The 20383-nt window shown below is 40.6% G+C and overlaps 4 protein-coding genes across 4 annotated transcripts; 2 read left to right on the top strand and 2 right to left on the bottom strand.

Moving 5' to 3' along the window:
* Window positions 1–314: 314 nt before the first annotated feature.
* LOC141831408 (uncharacterized) lies at window positions 315–1639 on the bottom strand. Its single transcript, XM_074718764.1, has 3 exons — window positions 1290–1639; window positions 928–1074; window positions 315–690 (listed from the first exon to the last, which is right to left on the bottom strand). Exons 1-3 carry the CDS (start codon window positions 1637–1639, stop codon window positions 315–317), a joined length of 873 nt encoding a protein of 290 aa, XP_074574865.1.
* A 3292-nt stretch (window positions 1640–4931) lies between these two features.
* LOC141831725 (DNA topoisomerase 2-like) lies at window positions 4932–10760 on the bottom strand. Its single transcript, XM_074719134.1, has 18 exons — window positions 10176–10760; window positions 9666–9958; window positions 9513–9579; window positions 9145–9415; window positions 8859–9058; window positions 8556–8765; window positions 8353–8466; window positions 8158–8271; window positions 7876–8040; window positions 7615–7800; window positions 7362–7517; window positions 7147–7280; window positions 6898–7066; window positions 6661–6843; window positions 6396–6582; window positions 6284–6333; window positions 5774–6202; window positions 4932–5685 (listed from the first exon to the last, which is right to left on the bottom strand). The coding sequence occupies exons 1-18, from the start codon at window positions 10758–10760 to the stop codon at window positions 4966–4968; spliced, it is 4233 nt and encodes a 1410-aa protein (XP_074575235.1). The 3' UTR covers window positions 4932–4965.
* A 2257-nt stretch (window positions 10761–13017) lies between these two features.
* LOC141831998 (polyamine transporter PUT1-like) lies at window positions 13018–14511 on the top strand. The gene has a single exon (XM_074719452.1). The coding sequence runs from the start codon at window positions 13021–13023 to the stop codon at window positions 14467–14469; it is 1449 nt and encodes a 482-aa protein (XP_074575553.1). The 5' UTR covers window positions 13018–13020; the 3' UTR covers window positions 14470–14511.
* Window positions 14512–15174: 663 nt separating this feature from the next.
* On the top strand, window positions 15175–20033 carry LOC141831782 (multiple organellar RNA editing factor 2, chloroplastic-like). Its single transcript, XM_074719188.1, has 4 exons — window positions 15175–15628; window positions 17122–17219; window positions 17698–17763; window positions 19704–20033. Exons 1-4 carry the CDS (start codon window positions 15192–15194, stop codon window positions 19850–19852), a joined length of 750 nt encoding a protein of 249 aa, XP_074575289.1. The 5' UTR covers window positions 15175–15191; the 3' UTR covers window positions 19853–20033.
* Window positions 20034–20383: the final 350 nt, after the last annotated feature.

The following is a 20383-nucleotide window of genomic DNA, read 5'->3' as shown; positions in this document are numbered from 1 at the left end:
TTTAGGGTTTCTGTTCCTCAGCTTTCTGTCCCATCTCACAATATTCCAAACCTCAAAATTATTGGTAGATCTCATCCAACTCTTTATCTCTCTCTCTCTAACCCTAGACCCCAAACCCCAACTTTTCCTAACCCCTAAACCTCAAACTCCAAAGATAGATATACCCTAAACATGTTCAACACAAGCTAATGATAATGATTAATGATATGATCGAGTAGTAATTTTATGTACTTGAGTTAATTAAGCTCATTATCGATATGGTTCTCGATACACACACCTTATTGATGTTATTGCTCAGCTCCGGTGCTTCTTGACTAGTTGAACGTGCCCATGAAGCCCTTGACCCCACTCTCATCGTCCTTCTCCTCTTCTTCCTCTGAATTTCCATCCGTGACGAAGTTTCGACTCGTCGAGGTGATTAGGTCTAAATCATCTTCCTCTTCGGTTGCTTGGGCGCAGAGTGCTCCATCCTTCACGCGTTCGGTAGGTTCTTCCTTCCAGAGTGAGGGTGGTTTAGGGTTTTTCAGAGGGTGGCACCGGGTTGAACCCGCGAGGGCGTTGCGTTGAGTTGGCCAAGGGTGGTTGTGCTCGGAGGTGTAGGTGATGACCAACATGTTGGGATTGGTTCGGCTACGCTCCACTTGCTTCCTCGCTGAGCATCCTTTCGAGCTGCTACATTTGTAGTAGCCCCTAAAATTTTCGCAATATGCAAAAAAAAAATCAATTCTTTTTCATCAATAAGAAGAGGATTGACAACTACAACAATACAAAAGAAAAACAAGTTGAACAAACACAAACTTAAACAAACAAACAAACAAAAGAATTAATCAACTTCAAAGCATTACCAATGGTTAATTAATTAATTTCTTATGATTTAATTAAACTTGTTTAATGATGCAATTTAAGCAACCAAAAACTTTTAATTACCTTGGATAAGGAGAGCCCTTGATAGGTTTCTGGCCATACTTCCTCCAAGCCCACAAATCAGAAGGAACAACCTCACCGCCAGTTCGACCGGCGGCAGCGGCCGTGACCGGCGCAGGAATACAAACCACTCTCTTGGCCTGACCTTTCCTGAGCGAAGGCAACACAAACAAGTTTCTGAAAGCACATAAATACAGTCGATTAAGATGAAACACCAGAGAGGAAGTAACCCTAGCTAGGCACCTCCATTTCAGTGTGCTTAACCCTAATTTAGGGCTTCTATATATATATCTCTAACTTAATGCAAGTAATCAAACGTTCATGTGTTAATCTAATTAATCCATGAGATAATGAGTACTGCAGACCTTCTTTTGATCCCTTGAGCACTAGTGGAAGAGATCTCCATCTCGACGCTGCCGGGCATGGCCGGAGACGGTGTCAAGACCCCGGCCGGCTCACCACCTCCGGGGGAGATCTGTAGAACCCCCAGCAAGTCATCACAAGGCCTAACCATGGCAAAGTTAGGCTCATCGCCACCAATATTGTTGTTATTATTGTTGTTGTTGTTGTTGTTAGGGCTTCTCGACGAAGGGAAGCCCATCGGGTCATCGGCGGCCACCGATTCAAGCTCCGCGTGGCTTCGGCTGCCCGATATGACGATGTCGGTGAGGTCCCCCCGATAGCCCTCCATCCTTGGCCAGAAGAAGTCACACATGGCTAGGTAGCAAGAGATATGGACCACTGACACAATGAGCTTCCTCAAGAGAAACAAAAGAGGGGAGGGGAGGAGTTAAATATTCACCCCTTGTCTGGACTAAAGACCACTCAAGTGTGTATTTTATGTAGAAGAAGTTGACTTTAATTTCTCTATACAAAACCCTAACAACTACTTGTGGATTTGATCACATTATATATTGGTGGATGCATGAGCTAGCTATAAACAATGAAGACTTAATCGAGATCAAATATATATTTTTTATTTTATACAACAAACTAAACACTTTAATTAATATGATATATGAAATATTTTTCATTTTTGCATTGTATTAAAGAGGGCACATTTATAATAAATTTTGACAAGGGGGGAAAAAAGAAAGGACATTGTTCTTGAATGAAATAGTGTATTGTATTACTTTGATATTGACTGAATTGTCAAATCAAATGATTTAATGAACCCTTTTTTTTGTTTTTCTAAAAGAAATATAATGCCTTCATAAATTCATGTGTTCAAGGTAGTTATGTTAAGGAAGTAGAAAAATATATATGTTTTTGGTCATAGAATTTATTGTGCTCGTAAATTTAATTTTTAGTGTGATCAATGTCTATATAGTTTTGGTTGTAGTTAAATGATTAATAATTAGAGTGGTTCAATTCCTTCGAGAGTGTTTAATTCTTTAATTGGTTCGACTATTACAATATTTTTTGTTAGTTTGTTTTCTTTAAATCTTCATATTGTTTGTCTCTAAATCTCTATTTATTGTGATTCACAAAGGTAACAGTTAGATTACAAGCTCGTTGTCGTGACCGCCATGATTTGTAACTAGTCGCGAGCTTGTGGTGGCTAGAGCAAATCTTAACTACGACACACTATCTCAATCGAGTTTGTTCGAAGCAAAACCATCAGTTCCAACTCACTCTACATAATCCAACCCAATTAACCAACTCAATCGAGTAAACTCGCAAAACTAACCATTTATTATTTAAAGAAATCAAGTAAAATATTTTATTTTTTTAAAATATAAAAATCCTCTTATTTAAAATTAAAAGAAGTTAATCAAATTAATTTATTATATATAAAATAATATCATATTAAAATAGTTTTTAAAAAACATACAGTATAAGGATATTTTTATAATAAAAAAATAGGATGAAATGTAATTTTAATATTTAAAAAAATAATTTGAGGTGTCCTTTTAACAAAACCGATGAGAATCTTCCTTTTGATTTATTTTATTTTTCCCCCCGAAGAAAGAAAATTTAATTAAGGTCCCCAAAAGAAGGTCCTTAACACTGTGCGTATACTTGTGAATAGAAGAAGCAGCAGCGAGAAATTATAATTGCGGTCCTCTTCACTGTTCACAATTGCACACACATTGTAGCAAAACTCTGTAGTGATTTTGATTTCTTACAAGCTTCTACAGTAAAAAATGAAATTTATCATTCCAACGATCTCGTACATCCGATCTCATGATCAAGACGGTAAATCAAAAAGTTACAATTTATCACTACGGAAAAGAACATTGCCTAAGCGATTCCTTGCAACCCTCGATTCAATACCATATTTCATTTTAATGATTTGGGATTTTGATGATAACAAAACTAAGAGCATGTGCATCTCATAGGTTTTTGAGAGGTTTGTACTCCTCACAGATGGTCGTACGACCGACCATGTGAGACTGTTGGATGATAGATTTCATCATTTGTGGAAGAATTGAGAGGTTTGTGAAACTAAGGACATGCATCTCTAATAGCTTAATTAATGCCCACTGTTCTGGATAGATGTTTTGTGAGGCAATTTATTGCTCGATTAATTACAATGGTGCTCCTTAATGCAAATAACATCTGGTGTACAGTAGATAAGGGAGGAAGTTAATGCGGAGTGGTGGTTTTTCATTTCAATGCAAGTTTATTTGAATATTGCAACGTTCGAGAACAGAAATTTTAAGTGTTAAATTTTGATTTCTAGAGTAGAGATATATATAAATGAAGGAGAAAGCTAAAAAGACTATCTCTTTTAGGTTAGAAAATTAAAAAAGCATTTTCGATTTATAATTTAAAAGTGAGTAATTCAATTTTCTAAAATATCCCTCAATCTTTACTTCCGGATGGAGGCTTTGTTACCTCTCATTCACCCCCTCATTCGCCTTCTATTTTTATATAATTTATAAAAAATAATATGCTACATGAAAAATGTAACATGAAGTTTAACATGACAAACTCAATTGCATGAATGTGGGTTCTACTGTATGGATGTAAGATCCACTATATGGAATGTATCATGTTGAATTTCATGTTATATTTTTCATATAGTGTCCTAATAATTTATGTATATATATATATATAATTTATGTATATTTAAAAATTGATTTACAAAAGTATTAGTATTTTACCACTGCATTACTATTTTAAAGAGGAAAAATCTATTGATAGTTAATTAAGATAAATAAAATTGGTCAATACGTACGTGCTAGCGTCATTTGGATGATAACGTATACGTGCACGCACGCAATTGGTCATCAATACGTAAGCATCACCTACAAAATTAAATTTGTTAAAATAATCGCAAATGAAGAAATTTAATAATGCTTTAATTCACCTAACTCTATAAAAATTAATTCATTCATCTAACTCCACCCCATAAAAATTCAAGATACAAATCCCTCGGGCACCATGCCCTGGTCAATCCCGCATTCACCGTGATTTATCTTTTCACAGATGGTCGGGGGACCGATCGTGTGGGGTCGCTAGGTTGGCGGATTCCAACCTTTTGCAGTAAGATACAATCTACACATCAGATTGTTGTTACGATGTAGCAGAATTGCAGAAGAGGACAAGGGTTCGAATTATGACGAAGTCAGGTAATACCCTCCTACGTCGTGATCAACTGTAATTTCTCGATTTACCTCTTCATAAATGGTCGAGAGATCGATCGTGTGGGACCGCTAAGGTGGCGATTCCACCCAGAAGAAAAAGATACGATCTACACATGCAAATAGATCTGCACATTTAATAAAATATATTGCCATCACCTCGAGAAAGCTACCAGATCCTTTACAAGGACTCCAGTTCCAACTTCCATATTGAATGACCTCGTCACTCCGATCTGCACATGCAAATAGATTCTTCTTGATCTTTGTAAAACTCAATGAGAGTTATGAGATCAAGACGAACCTTAAATCAATCATTTCGACGTTCAAATCAGATTTACGATGTCCTTATTTTTTTATGATCAATGATCAAAGTTCTGTCAACATTTAGATTGGCAATTTCATGGATCGAGCTTGAGTTCTAAGTGTGCATGTAATTAGAGAAAGAAGAATATTAATCTTCATCGTCTTCCTGGAAGTCAGAATCCTCAGTCTCATCGTCGTCTTCCACCTCGTCGGTTTCCCCTTCGGAATCATCACTCTCCACGTACACAGCTTTGGTTCTGCTCTCTCTCTTCGGCCGAGTCGTCCTCGCTGCGTCGTTGGACGAGGAGTTGCTGCCATAGTCCTCGCTGCTTGGCCTACTCAACACGGATCCACTTTTCTTGTTGAAAGGAGAGGCCCTCATTTTCCTGACCTTCTGACTAGCAGTAGCTGCCTTGCCGGCCTGCGTCGGACCTCTCTTCCTGGTGGCGTTGCCTGTAGGCTTTCGCCCTTTAGCTTTCACTGATTTGGGTGCCTCCTCGATGGTCGGCATGAGGCGTTGTTGCTGCTCAGGCTCATCGTCCTCATCAGAAGAGAGGATGGTGTAAGTTGCCTTCCTGGGCTGTTTCTTTGTCTTTCCTTGGTCTAATTCCACTGTGTCAGTTTCCATTCCTCCATTATCCGGGGAAGAATCGAGATTGTAGGCGGCAAGTCGGTCTTTCAGCGCAAGTATTTCTTCATCTTCGTCCTTTTTAGCTGGAGCTCTCTTGGATTTCTTCTGGCCTGCATCAATGGCTGTATTTTTTCTCGGCTTCTTAGCTCCTTGTTTAGAAGGTGCGACACCGGCGATGTGATTCATTCTCATTTCCTTCCTCGCTCCCTCTGCCTCAGCCTCCTTCTGATCGAGTTTCTGATTCAGGTGTAGATTATTCTTCTTCAGTAAGACAATTGTGCTGGTTAAGAAAATAGAAGAAGAGGAGACAGTAAGATATACTCACATCGAGCTCCTCTTCTAATGCATCGAGTTCTCTCAACCATAAAGTTTGAGGAGATGTTCTTCGTAACTCAGCTACCTCAGCTTCTAGTTTATCTTTCTGCTCACAAAGCTCTTGAACTTTTTCTTCAGTCAATGAATCGATTCTCATAGACATCAGATAGTCATAGTCACTGGCTATGGCCCCTCCTCCCTTTCCTGGCTGCGGGCTTTCTTCTTGCTCTCCGTCTTCTTCGGTGGCTCCCGCAACAGCAGCGTCGATGCCTTTTGTTTTCTTTGGGAAGGGAGTGAAACCCTTCTGCTGCAGCTCGAGGAATAAATCTGCTCTCTTTCGCTTGTTGACTACTATCTCGTCTCGAACTACGCCCAGGATGAACCTCGCTTTGTTATCCAATTTCAGCAGATCCAACTCAAGATTGTTCAGCAGTGCTTTCTGTATGACAATGGTGGAGAGGTCTTTAGCATAAAACGATCTGAGATAAGTCAGAATTAGTTTTTTTTTAAGACTACTCACCTTTCTCTTCTCATAATATACGAATCTCAGTGCGAAGAACTCCTCCAGAACTGCAAATAAAGTTCTTTTAGTTATGAATTGATTGGATGACAAGTATAGAGAGAGAACTCACTCTGCTCGGGACTATCATATTTCTTGATGACGGATTTTGAATCAAACAGGTGCATGTTGGTGGTGCTAATGGTAGTTGTCAGCTTAAACTTTTTCTCAAGCCCTTCTTGCCGCGCAATGTTCATATTTTCCTCAGTCAGAGAAACCTCGAAGTGTACTGTTTTGTCGTCGTTGTGTTCCCGGTAGTCCTGTGAATAACCGATATTGAAATGAACATTAGTTTAATTCTGTTGTAGACCTGTAAAAATTGAGAAACAGAAAGTTACCTTGATGAAGGGTTCCTTGATCTTGTCGTTCCCAGTCATCATAGCCTCGAGAAATTCCTTGTAATCCTGGGTCCATCTACGAACGGGCAACTCCGTTACCCTGAGTGTTGTGCTATCGATTTCCTCTACGAGACCGGTGATCGTGTAGGTCAAACCACCTTCCTTTGTTGCGGAAACAAGAAACTGGTTCATACTGCGTAAAGATAATGAGGCAAAGAATGCTTTTATATCACTGACCTTGAATCCCCGGTACCAGGGGTCCATAGGCTGCATCGGTTCATTGTTCAACAATCGCTTGACATTGGCAACGATGTCTTTTGGATTGTAGTTAGGAATGTAAGAACTCCATCCAGTTCCAATCCCTTCGCTTCCGTTGACCAGAACCAAAGGGATGATTGGCATATACCTGAGATTAACATGTATAAATTGCTAAGGAAACTCCTCATTTTAGATGAAGTTAGAGTAGAGTTTCTTAGATGTGTGTACCAAGAAGGTTCAATTGATTGCCCATCTTCATTTAAGTAGTCCAGAAGAATATCATCATCCTTTGGGAACAAAAACCTAGTGATTGGAGCCAAGCAAGTGAAAATGTATCTTGCACTGGCATGGTCTTTGCCGCCCTATGATTAGATTATAAAGTAACTGGTTATACACCAAGACAACTTGCAAATGCAAGGTCGTTTAATATTCTCAAAACACACCTGGTGTCTGGTGCCAAATTGCCCTTCAGGTTGCAAAAGATTTATGTTGTTACTCCCCACAAAATCTTGGGCCATGCCAATTATGGTAGTAGCAAGGCTCTGTTCGCCATGGTGGTAGGCGGAGTTCTCGGAGACATAGCCAATGAACTGGGCAACCTGTATTACAAAGATAAAAGGCAAAGCATAATTATTCGACTTCCAACAAAGAAAACACTTGTATTTCCAATCAAAATACCCGGAGTTCTTGCTATACCTTGGCCTGCTTGACAAAGTTTCTCTTGAATGCACAGAACAAAATTTTCCTTTGGCCTGGTTTCAAGCCGTCAACCATTGAAGGTATTGATCTTTGTAGATCAGCTCTGGAGAATAGAATCAGTTCCTTGTTGATGAAATCACTGTATTTAATGAGCGTTTCTGATTGATCGAGATAATTCTCAGGCTGGTGCGACAAATGAAATGCATTTGTTAGCGTTGAAGAAGGAAATTTAAGACTGTTAAATGAGTGACTAGTTACCTCAAATTGGCGAAGCCAATTTTTTCTAGCCTCAATCTTTTTCTTACTAAATGCTAACTCAATCGATTCACCATCCTGCGCATCCATCCACACGAATTCCTTTTTATGCATGCCTATGTTCCTAAAGTACTCTTTTCCTTCTTCTGACTTACTTGTGCCTAACCCCTGAGAAGTAAATAAAATGAAAGACGCCAACAGTGTGAGGATGAAAATTCTCTACACAAGCAGTACACTGACAGAAGCTTCGTAGAATCAAAGTGAATATGTTTCAGAATGGCAAACCTTATAGTACTTGATTGACCAACCATTTGAATTTCCTCCCAGACTTTCCTTCCACGCTTCAAATTCGGGCATGGAATAGAATGAGAGGACAGTCTTAGTTCTATTATTAGTAGCCTGTGTAAACAAATAGAATTTTTTTATCAACTCAATGATAATCATTTCTTGTGATCCATGATTCTTATAGATAAAACATACCTTCAAAAGTGGCGTTATGAATTCAACCATAAAAGAGGGCACTTTTAGCAATGAAGGCCAAAATGTATGGATAAAGTTAATGAGCAGCCCCTTGATGTGGGAACCATCATGATCCTGCGGAGAAGAGAAACCATTCGTGGATATACTAAAAAAAAAAACTTTCAAACTTGTTAGAAACTGGGTTAACATTTATGATCACAAACCTGATCTGTCATTATCATTAGATGGCCATATCTCAACCCTTTAGTGCTATCATACTCCTTTCCGTGCTGCAAACCAAGAATTTGCTTTATGTTCTGGATTTCAGCATTGTCCATGATTTGCTTGTGGTTCGCTTCTCTGACATTCAGCAGTTTTCCCCTCAGTGGAAACACACCATAATAGTTCCTGCCTACCACCGAGATACCAGACATCTGGACGTGAAACAGGGAAGTGAATTAAACCCTGGAAACTTTGGAACGGTAGAAACTGAAATAAATGTCCTTCTAAAGCTAAAGCAAACTCACAGCAAGAGCCTTGGCTGAATCTCCTTCAGTCAATATCAGTGTGCACTTGTCTGAGTTCCTTCCTCCAGCATCATTAGCATCCTCAAGCTTAGGAATGCCTGTAATTCTCTGCCTCTTGGCACCATCTGTTTTCTTCAATTCTTTGCTTTGCTTAAAATCAGCCCATGTGAGCAGCGAGTTTACAACTCCGGACTTAGCAACTGCCAGCAAAAATGAAACGATCACATTATTTTCTAGTGGATTTGAAAATTTTGAAGTGACAGCCGCTGTCAGGACTTGAGCTAACCTTTTTTAAGGAAATCCTGTGAAAGCTCACATTTCGACCCAAGGCTTCCTTGTCGAGTCGTCAAGGTTTCTTTGGTTTGAGAATCAAAGGCAGGGTTGTCAATGAGTGCATTGACGAAGACCCACAAATGACTTTTCACATTGTGTGCTTTAAGGTTAGCATTCTTGTTTTTCTTGTTCACTATGCTGATAATGTGATTTGTGATTTGAGTAGTGACATGCTCAACGTGAGTTCCACCCTTGATTGTGGCAATACCATTTACAAAGCTGACCTGTTTGAACAACACACACACACACACACACACAAATAAAAAAATCAATTGAAATCCAGTAGCTTACACCATAATGATCAAAAGGGACTTTGTATACCTGCTGGAATTGCCCTTCACTTAGACTGACACAAATTTCCCATCTGTCATTTACCTTCTCTGCAATCCTGGTAGAGTTTTCCATGAAAATGGCATCTTAATATTTCTAAAAATGCTGAAATTAAGGGAAGAACTCAGGTTCCTCTTATCCAACCTTGGAAGTGGTTCAGATTTGTTTTTTGATGCGGACTTAAGGTACAGGTTGACATAATCGGAGAAATTTTTCACAGGTACTCGTTGTCCATTCAACTCCACCTTGACAGATTTACCGAGAGTTCCAGCTACATCAACTACCCTCTTCTTCATGAGAGCAACCACATCTTCTTCAAGGTGCGTCATGTTGAATTTGGCCAAATCTGGCCTAAAAGTGACCTTAGTCCAGTTTTCCCCTTCCTTGCACTTCGTAATTGAAGGCTCAGATTTCTTACCCATGTTATCATTAAATACCTTCAAGCAAAGGCCCAGAGAAAAATTTTAACCCAAAAAAACGTCCCAGGAGAAATCATATGTAAAAATATTGAAAAGAAAACCCTAGTTCCCATTTTCGAACAGTAGATTCCATCTAAGAGTTCAAGGAAACTCCAATCCAACGTGACAAACAGAATCGCCAGCATTCGGAGCACGAAATCAAGAACACGTTGAGACGAAGGGAAATCGCCAGTACCTGCTTGTACTTCTTCAGCCTCCTCCCGTCAGCGGTCTCGATGACGAACTCGGTGGAGAATATGTTGGTGAGCTTGGCACCGTATCCGTTTCGCCCGCCGGTAGTCTTCTTGACGTTGTCGTCGTAGTTGCTGCTGGTAAGGAGGTGGCCGAAGATCAACTCCGGCACGTAGACCTTCTCCTCCTGATGGATCTCGATCGGCACACCATCTCCATTGTTGTAGATGCTGATTCGGTTGGCCTCGACGTCGATCACGACCTTGACGGCGTCCATGGAGGGGTCCCGCTGCTTGTTGTCGGCGGCATTGACGAGGATCTCGTCGAAGATCTTGTAGAGGCCGGGGACGTAGGTGACGGGACGGTAGACCATCTCGCCATTCTCGTAGACCCAGAGGCTCTGGGTGTGCTTCTCGACGGATCCGATGTAGGTGTCGGGGCGGAGGAGGATGTGCTCCAGCTGCGTCTTCTTCTGGTAGATCTGTTCGATGGTCTTCTTTCCTGCAGCGGCCGCGGGGCCCGGGGCGGCCCCCAGGGCGGCGTTGTGAGCGGTGCTCGACTGGAGGGGAAGCTTCATGGCGGCGGCCATGGCGGACACGGAGATCGTGTCTGCGGGAGAACGAAAGGGGAAGTCGAGAATGGAAATGAGGGGCAGATTCATTAATAAAGGGTTCGGGAAAGGGGGCGATTGCAACGGTCCAGTGATTTTGAAATTTGAATTCGAACGGTGATGACGTGGCCGAGGCGGATCGGACGGGTGTATCAGTTGTTGTAGTATTTGAATCCGAAAAGGATCTCTTTCTATTTAAAGGAATAAGATGAATATTTTTTTTAAAGGGGAATTTTTTTTTTTAAAAATGATAATGTTGGTATCCTGATTTTGCCTAATCTTCCTTCAGTTCACCCATCATGAACATCCAAAAACACTCACAATACATCTACAATCGATCTCCATAATCTTCATCATCTATGTAAGATCCGTCTAACATTGAAGCCGGTACTAGATTTTGCTAGACTAGTTTGGAAGATGACGATCTTTTCTTTAGTTCACTCATCATGTGCATCCGAAAATACTCCTGATAATTATCATGTCGACAATCAATCTCCGTAATCTTAGTTATTCATGTAATGTCGTTTTAACGTTGAAGTGAGTATTCTACTTGCAAGAGTAAATTCTTAATTTTTTTACACGTGGATACTTCGACTAAGGACACCTGACATAATTTTCTTTCAAATTCAACATCAATTCATGCTCTAGCATAGGATAGAACTATGATTTTTCATGTATATTTAGAATTCTTTTACTATTCTTGCTAGTTAAGGTCCTTTCCTAAATGCATCTAGAAAATAATTATTTTTAATTTTTTTTATAATCTAAATATTAACTTTTTCAAATCGAATTAATTTTAAAAATAATTAATTAAGTCTTTCAAAAATTTTCCATCGATCATCAAAAAAATCCAAAAGGGCAAGCAAACTGAATATCTTAAATTTTTCGTATTATCTGAAAAATATCTTATAAATAGACTGTAAATAGAAATCGAACCTTGAATATATGAGAGATGTATTGACGTCCATCCGCACATTACATATAGCCGTTAATTTGGATTTGACTCGTCAAATTGATCCATCCCGTTAAACAATTTAAACGAATTAGATTGAAATTTTATGAATCCATTTTAAAATAGATTCAGGTGGACCGATCCACTTAGGCCCGCGATCCCATATGGGCGGACTTGGGTTGTCTCCAAGTTGAGGAAATTTAATATTTTTTTAAATTTAAAATTGAAATAAAAAATTTACTAGACTAATAGATTTCATTTTTCTAAATCATAATTTTAATTTAAAAATTTTAATAGGAACGATTTAAATTATAATTTAAATTTAAAAAATTTTAATATTTTTTATTTTTTTAATAGATGCATGAATTGATCGATTTAATCCGTAATTTAAATTGGATTAAAATTTTTTAATCTGTTAAATGAGTAGGTCGACCGATTCCACCTTATTATTATATTATTGGATTGACCACTGCGGCAGTGGCGCTTTTAGCCTTTTGACTGATGCACTCACTCATTCACATTATTATGCATGTGTTGTTAATCACGTGGCAGTTCTTACTGGTGGGCCCTCTCCCCAAGTAGGACCCACTCTCTCTCTCTCTCACTCACCCACTGGTTAGTCTGCGACGTAACACAGCTTACTAAAACCGGCCGCCGAGCTGCTCTGCTCGCACCGAGAAAACAGAGGCAGCAGCCCGATCGCCACCGGCAAATCCCCCCTCCTCGATCTCTCTCCATGTCGCAGTCCCTCCCTTCTCCTCCTCCTCCTCTTGCGGATCAGAAAATCAGCGGCGGTTGTGTCGGTTCCCCGGCGAATGGCCACGATCCGCCGCCCAAATCAGAAGACCCCGGCGACAGCGTCTGCCGATCTGGAGGGCAACCGACGGAGGAGCTCGAGCAACAGGTAAGGAGTAGGATTCGTGTTATCGATTGCCCGATCTGCTGATTGATTCCGGATCGGCTCAGTAATCGTTTGCGTTTTGATTTGTTTGTTTTTGGATTATGAATGTTTCTTTATTTGGAGCTTATTCGAGCTGGCTTACTTTCTGAAAACACTTGAACTTTTCTTCATTTAGGCTTATTTATGGCAGTGTTCTTGATTCATGGTGCATCAGATGAAGATTAACCTTTGTCGAATCTTGTTCTCCTTTAATGTATTTCTATGTTAAATTGATGTTTTTGCGATCTTTTTGTTTGATCTCGAAGCAATTCTTGGATCTTTGGAGTTTTTCGTCTCGTGATGTTGTGATTTCAATCCCCAACCTAATCCGACTGTTGCAGAGGCCGATGGGCGAGGTAGTTGGCGGCGATGTCGTCCCGCACCAGGGGCTCGGTGACCGGCCGCCACCGGAGAAGCGTCGCAAGTTATCAATCCTCCCCCTCGTGTTCCTCATCTTTTACGAGGTCTCCGGCGGTCCCTTCGGCGTCGAGGACAGCGTCGGCGCCGGCGGCCCCCTGCTGGCCCTCCTCGGCTTTCTCCTGTTCCCGCTCCTATGGAGCGTCCCCGAGGCGCTCATCACCGCCGAACTCGGCACCATGTTCCCGGAGAACGGCGGGTACGTTGTCTGGGTCTCCTCCGCCCTCGGCCCCTTTTGCGGCTTCCAACAAGGCTGGATGAAGTGGCTCTCCGGCGTCATCGACAACGCTCTCTACCCCGTCCTCTTCCTCGACTACCTCAAGTCCGCCGTCCCCCGCCTCGCCTCCGGCCCACCCCGCGCCGTCGCTGCACTCGCTCTCACCGTCCTTCTCACCTACATGAACTACCGCGGCCTCACCGTCGTCGGCGGGATGGCCGTCTTCCTCGGCGCCTTCTCTGTCCTCCCTTTCCTCGTCATGGGCGTCGTCGCCGTCCCCAAACTGAAGCCAAAACGATGGGTCGAGGTCGATTTCCACAACGTCGATTGGAATCTCTACTTGAACACCCTGTTTTGGAATCTCAATTACTGGGATTCGATCTCAACTTTAGCAGGAGAAGTCAATAATCCGGCGAAAACGCTGCCGAGGTCTCTCTTTTACGCCGTGATCCTCGTCGTCGCCGCCTACTTGTTCCCCCTGCTCGTCGGAACCGGCGCTCTCCCCGTCGACCGCGACGCATGGGCCGACGGGTACTTCTCTGACATCGCACTGGCCGTCGGCGGCGCGTGGCTCTCCTGGTGGGTGCGCGCCGCCGCCGCCGTCTCCAACATGGGGATGTTCGTCGCCGAGATGAGCAGCGACTCGTACCAGCTGTTGGGGATGGCGGAGCGGGGGATGCTGCCGGAGGCCTTCGCCCGGCGGTCGCGCCACGGGACTCCTCTGCTCGGCATCCTCTTCTCGGCCTCCGGCGTGGCGCTGCTCTCGTGGCTGAGCTTCCAGGAGATCGTGGCGGCGGAGAACTTCCTCTACTGCTTCGGGATGCTCATGGAGTTCGCAGCCTTCGTGAGGCTGAGGATGAAGCACCCGACGGCGGCGCGGCCGTATAAAATCCCGCTGGGAACCGCGGGATGCGTGCTGATGCTGGTCCCGCCGACGGTGCTGATACTGGTGGTGCTGGCGCTGTCGTCGCTCAAAGTTGCGTTAGTGAGCGGCGGCGCGGTGGCGCTCGGGCTGGCGCTGCGGCCGGGTTTGCAGTGGGCGGAGAGGAGGCGGTGGTGGAAGTTCTCGGTGAACTCTGAGCTGGCCGAGTTCGGTGCGGTCGCTGACGAGACGACCAACGGCCCTGATCGGTCTCCCATCAGAGATCTAGAAGTTAATTAAGCACGGTATTTATAATTTTAATCAAAATTATATAATAATATATGATTATTTGTCGATTTTTTTTTATCGCTGGCATACCCGGAAAATATGGTATGTGGGAGTAGATTCGATTAAATTAATGAGCCGTCGTTCGACGGTTCATGGCAGATCGACTTGAAAATATTATCCAAGCCGAGGTTCGGTTTGAAACCGTTATTTGATTCGGTTCACGCTTCGCGACGGTTCGAGATTATTATATATAAAAAATTTAAAATTTATTATAAATATTATATATTAACGAGTCATACGTTCCCTAAGGATCGTTTAACTTTTAAACGAGTTATTTTCGATTTTTACTTTTACTGAATTTGTTTATCTTTAAAATGAGTCTTTTTTGAGTCGAGCTCGAGTCGTTCGTGAAACTTAAGAGTTAAAATTCGAATCGAACTCGAGCCGAACTCGAACTTTGGGCTTCCGAACCGAGCTCGAGGATTCGGAGCCGTCTTGCCGTTTGGCTTGGCTCGGTTCGATAATTTTAATACTGTATTTATAATTTTAATTAAAATTATATAATAATATATGATAATTTGAATAAAAATTAAACGAAGTGTTAATAATAATATGGTCTGTAACGGTCCCACAGTGTTACAGCGTAAGTGACGGTGACTCGGGCAGGCGATAAATATCTTCCTGACCGAAGCGCACACTACAAAACCCTCGGTCCACTCTACGCTGCCGCTCTAATGGCCGCCGCCGCCGCCGCTGCAAGAGCGACCGCCGTGACCCGTGCGATCTTCTCCTCCCACCTCGGCGCCGTCCAGCATCCCATGGCTTCCTTGCTCCCCAAGCGATTTCTCCACTTGCGCTCCGCGGCGGGCGTCGGATCCGTCCGCCGATCGCCGTTGATGCGTAACCTTCCTGGATTTGGCGTGGCGTCCCGCATAGGCGCGATTCGGTGCATGGCCCGGCGGCCGGGCGACTCGGGTTACTCGCCTCTGAACTCTGGCTCCCGCGGTGGCTCGGGGTTTAGCGACCGTCCGCCGACTGAGATGGGGCCTCTGTTCCCGGGGTGTGACTACGAGCACTGGCTCATCGTTATGGATAAACCTGGAGGTGAGGGGGCATCCAAACAGCAGATGATCGATTGCTACATTCAAACCCTAGCCAAGGTCCTCGGCAGGTATTGGTCCTGATTTATTTATTTTTTTAATATAAATAAAAAATCTCAGGGTATGTTCTTTCTCTGCACAATGATTTGGTAGAATTTTGTTTGTTTCAATGGGTAGAACTGTTGAACATTTTTTTAGATATCCACAATAAAGATTTTATGCTGTGCTTAGGAAAGAAAGTAGGATGGAAATGTGGTAGTTTAAGAGTATGTTTTCATGAAAGGATAAGTCAAACGTTGGATTGGGAGAGTGAGAGATACAAGTCAAAACATGGATCCTTTATCTCTTGGTTCCTTAGACGAATGATTTTAAGCATCCACACTTCATAACTTATCCATTTAAAATTTGACAAAAAGATAACTAATACTTGATTGTAAAAAGGTTTTCATTCACTACATTTACATTGATGGCAACCAGACCTGCTATCCAACTTGACCCGCCTAGTTTTGGTTGTGAAATAAACTCAATAATCGTGCTGTGCCTGGCTGGCCCAACGTTTTGGACTTGGCTTGATCCACAGGTTGGGTTGGGTAAAGGTAAGTGGCTCGACTCGTTGTCAGGTCGGGCATGGCCTGATCGCACAGCCCGATCATAGATCGTGCTAAGCATGGCCCAGGCACAGCATAGAATCAGGCCATGCCTAGCTCGCATAGCAAAAAATATTAAAAAATAAAAATTAAATATATAAATTTAAAAATAAAATTTATTTAAAAATATAGAAATATGGTATATATATATATATATATTTGTTATATATATTTTTAAATCTTTCCTTGTTATATTTTTCTTCTTATTTATTTATAAAAATAAGGTAGGTTGGGCCTGAGCCTGGGCTTGGGCTGGTTTGGGCATGGGCCAATCAGGCTCGTACTCGAGCCAATGCTAGACCCAGTTGTCACAGGCCATACTTGTTACATGGCCATGCCAGGCATGACCCATAATGGTTTATACTGGTCAAGTTTGACATGTAATTTAAATGGTTCGACTGTGCCCATAACTGCATTTGGAGCCTGATTTTTCGACCTTTATGTTAAAAGGAAAGATAAAATTTTGTTTGCTTTTCATCTCTCCCCTCCACCTATCCATCTTCTCAATGTATTCATCCTTATGAAAACGTCTAACTGAAATATTTTTTCCCTTGCTTTCATCATATTTCGTTCATCTTGTTCATGCAGCTGAAATGAGAAGGGAAATTAATATTGTATATATGTGTTTATTTGATGCATGAACTTCATTTTTCCCCAATTGTTGTCCAATTTGAGTTGAAATAAAAGACAAAATAGAAAATTTGGAAGGAAGGAATTAAATTCCTTGTTCCTCTCTACTCCTTTCAAAATATTAGAGAAATTGATTTTGTTGTGTGTGTGTGTTCTTTTGGGTGTTGCTTTTCCTCCTGTCTGAGAAAACTTAACATGAACTTCTCTGTTTTATCAGTTGTTGCTTATTTATTACAATGAACAGTTTAATTGTCACCTTTGTATTCACCTTTTTTTCTTTGAGTTAGTGAGGAGGAAGCAAAGAAAAAGATTTACAATGTGTCATGTGAGCGATACCTTGGATTTGGATGTGAAATAGACGAGGAGACATCCAACAAGCTTGAAGGTTTGCAACATCATATTTCTTTGCAGAGCAAACATCTCTTTTCCTTTTTATTTCTTCTTTCTTAATAGAATTTTTTTAGCTTAATTATTCTTCTCCGTTGTCTAAGTTGATATAGATGGAACATGTCTGGCTCAAATACGTAGTCTATGCCGCCTTGCATAGAACATGATGCTTGATTCATTTTTGGAACTTCAAACTTTATGCATTCTTGTAGATCTTATTGCACTGTTTATGATATGCATGAAGTTTACTTCGTCTCTAATGGGAGTTTGTTTCCTGTGCACAAAAAAATTATAATTTAATTACTCAAATAACACTTTACAAAAAAAAAAAAAAATCTTACCTTCTGCCCCATTTTTTAGTAGTTTTATGTCTCATTTTTAGCTGTTCAACTCAAGTATTAATCTTTCATCAGAGTTTGTGCATCACTTCTGGTGTCTATCTAGTTATTGAACTATACTATTGATGCCTGTGGCAGGTCTTCCCGGTGTTCTGTTTGTTCTTCCAGATTCATATGTTGATGCTGAGAACAAGGACTATGGAGGTAAGATTTAATAAACTTCTTTTCTTAGTCGTTGCATAGTCTACCATCACACTCGTTACTGTTCTACTTTACTAAATCTGCTTGTTTCTTGCACAGTTTAGTTAGCTTTTGCTGATTAGTTTATCTCTGGCACTGTTGCTGCCCTCTAGTACTCTGGGTAACCAACTCTTCTAATTTTGCTACTATTTCAAATTGTTATGAAATCATCCACACAATTAAAAATGAATCACAGTCCTCAAGTTAATCCATAACATAAAGAAGAGGAATGGATAAACCATGCAAGAAGTTACATAATTCACTTTTCTAGAAAAAGATTACAGTACTTGTGATGAAAGTTTTAATAGGACTGTTAATTAAAGAAGTGATGCAAGAACCCCACCCTATGTTTACAATCGTAACATGAGCCTAGGCATAATCTATGTTTCAAAATGTATATGTAGGTAGTATGCGGTTAATAGTGCATTGCAAGTATGTAGAGGCAAATCTGGTCAGTGTCATTATATTAAAAAATATTTATATTTATATCTAAAGTATTTATCACTTGATTTGCAAAAACAAGTGTTGAAGTTAAAACTTATGGGTTACAAATTACTAAACATATTAACTTAGGTTTAAGTAAACTTGGTTAAGTTTAAATTGGTTTAAATGATCCAAATAAGGATTTTCTTTAATTGCACATGCAAACTGCATGCCATATCCATATACATGGTCGAATGCAATCTTGTGACCGTTTTATAGCAATCCTCCTAAAAAATCACCTAAGCTCACAGAATATGCAGCCTAAGCAGAGCCTTTCTAGAACAATGAGGATGATTATTAAAATGATATAATAAATAGTTAAATAATGATAAATTTTTTCCAACAATGAATAGAGTAGCAACTCTTTCACTATGTAACATGTCGAACATTTTAGGGAAAATTATTAATTGCTCCAGTTTTGTCTGTGTTTTCAAACCTGGACCAGACCAGCCAGTTCAACTAGTGAAATAGGAGACAACTTGGAATCAGGTCTGGTTCATATGCTGTAAAAACTGATAGAATCTGGTAAAACTGGAATAAATGATGAAACCCGGTAACTTTGTTTGCATATGGAATCTTGCTCTAGTGGTTTGGTACTTGCATTTTGAATCTAAGTTTAGATCTTCCCGGTTTGACCAATTGAACATCGACCCATTTGCTTTGCCAGTTTGATTTCTAGTTCTAGAATAAGTCACCTATTTGAACCTTGTCCTGTTCGCTTTGCCACTTCAATCTCTATTCCTAGAATCATTCATACACACATGTTACAATAAATTTTGCTCTACCATCGCACGATTGTCATCAAGTATACACATGCTCAAGTAAAATTGATATAGTAGTTTCATGTACAACTGGTTTAACACCCAGTTGGCATTTGACATTTGCTTTGCCACTTCAATCTCTAGTCCTAGAATCAGTCACACACGTGACAATAAATTTTCCTTTACCATCGCATGCATCAATTGTCATCGAGTATACATATGGCCGTTGGTTATTACAAATAGACTTTATAAGCTTACTTGGCTCTGAAGGGGACTCCATAACTTGTGTGTGTGTGTTAAATTTAGTTTTCGACCTTCATGTTAAAAGGAAAACTTAAATTTAATTTATACCTGCTAAACCTAGGTTATGAAACTAGTTTCTAAATACTTGAGATGGAAAGAATTCCTGTTTGCTCTTTCCGTTGATGTTTTTCCGCATTTAATTGGCGATCTTATTGCTTGAAGTTGGGCATCAGTAGATATTGCATGATGCCTACTGCTCTTTTATCACCCATAAAAACTGTATTTTATCGAGATCATCCATAAAAACTAACTGAATCATTCAAGTATTGCTACCGATAACATTAAACAAAACTGAGAGAAGTGGCTGAATCATCAAGTATAGCAACTGATAACAGTCGACTGTTTTACTATTTGCAGCTGAACTATTTGTGAATGGAGAAATCGTTCAAAGACCTCCAGACAGGCAAAGGAAGATTGATGCGGCAACCACGCATAGAAATGAAAGAGACAGACCTAGATACAATGACAGGACTCGTTACGTTAGGCGGAGGGAGAGCCAGCGATAATCTGATCATTTCTATCTCAATGAGTACCCTCTAGCTTGTAGCGTTCTAGATAATTTGCACTCAGCCGTGCCTAGTCATGGTTTATCGAAAGTTTGCCAATGTGGATTTTGGACGGATATCATTAATGTTTGATTCGAAGACTTTATATATATATATTTGGAGATTGTAGTAGCTTGCTTAAGGATGATGACTTTTGAATGATTGTCAAAAAGTTAAATTTCTAGTTTTCAATTTTTTTTGTAAAACAAAAATTGAATAGATTGATTTTAGAAATCAAATTGAAACTGAAGGGGTAAATCATATGCACAATTTTTTATATTAATATCGTTTTATTTCATTTTCTTTTTTTCCCTTGAATCTGTATTTTAATTCACCAACATTAAAACGCATGCATGTGATGATCGGAATGTAAAATGGAACAGTTCTATTCTAAGATTAATTGATATAAATTGGATATCTAGTATATGTAAAAAAAATTAAAAACTCTGATAATACTCATCCAACGTCAATTGTTCCATGTAAATTGGATAT

The sequence above is a fragment of the Curcuma longa genome, chromosome 7, assembly GCF_044706935.1.
Source record: "Curcuma longa cultivar G26 ecotype Majalengka, Jawa Barat chromosome 7, ITB_CL_G26_1.1, whole genome shotgun sequence".
NCBI classification, from domain to species: domain Eukaryota; kingdom Viridiplantae; phylum Streptophyta; class Magnoliopsida; order Zingiberales; family Zingiberaceae; genus Curcuma; species Curcuma longa.
This window is presented reverse-complemented; position numbering and strand designations above follow the sequence as displayed.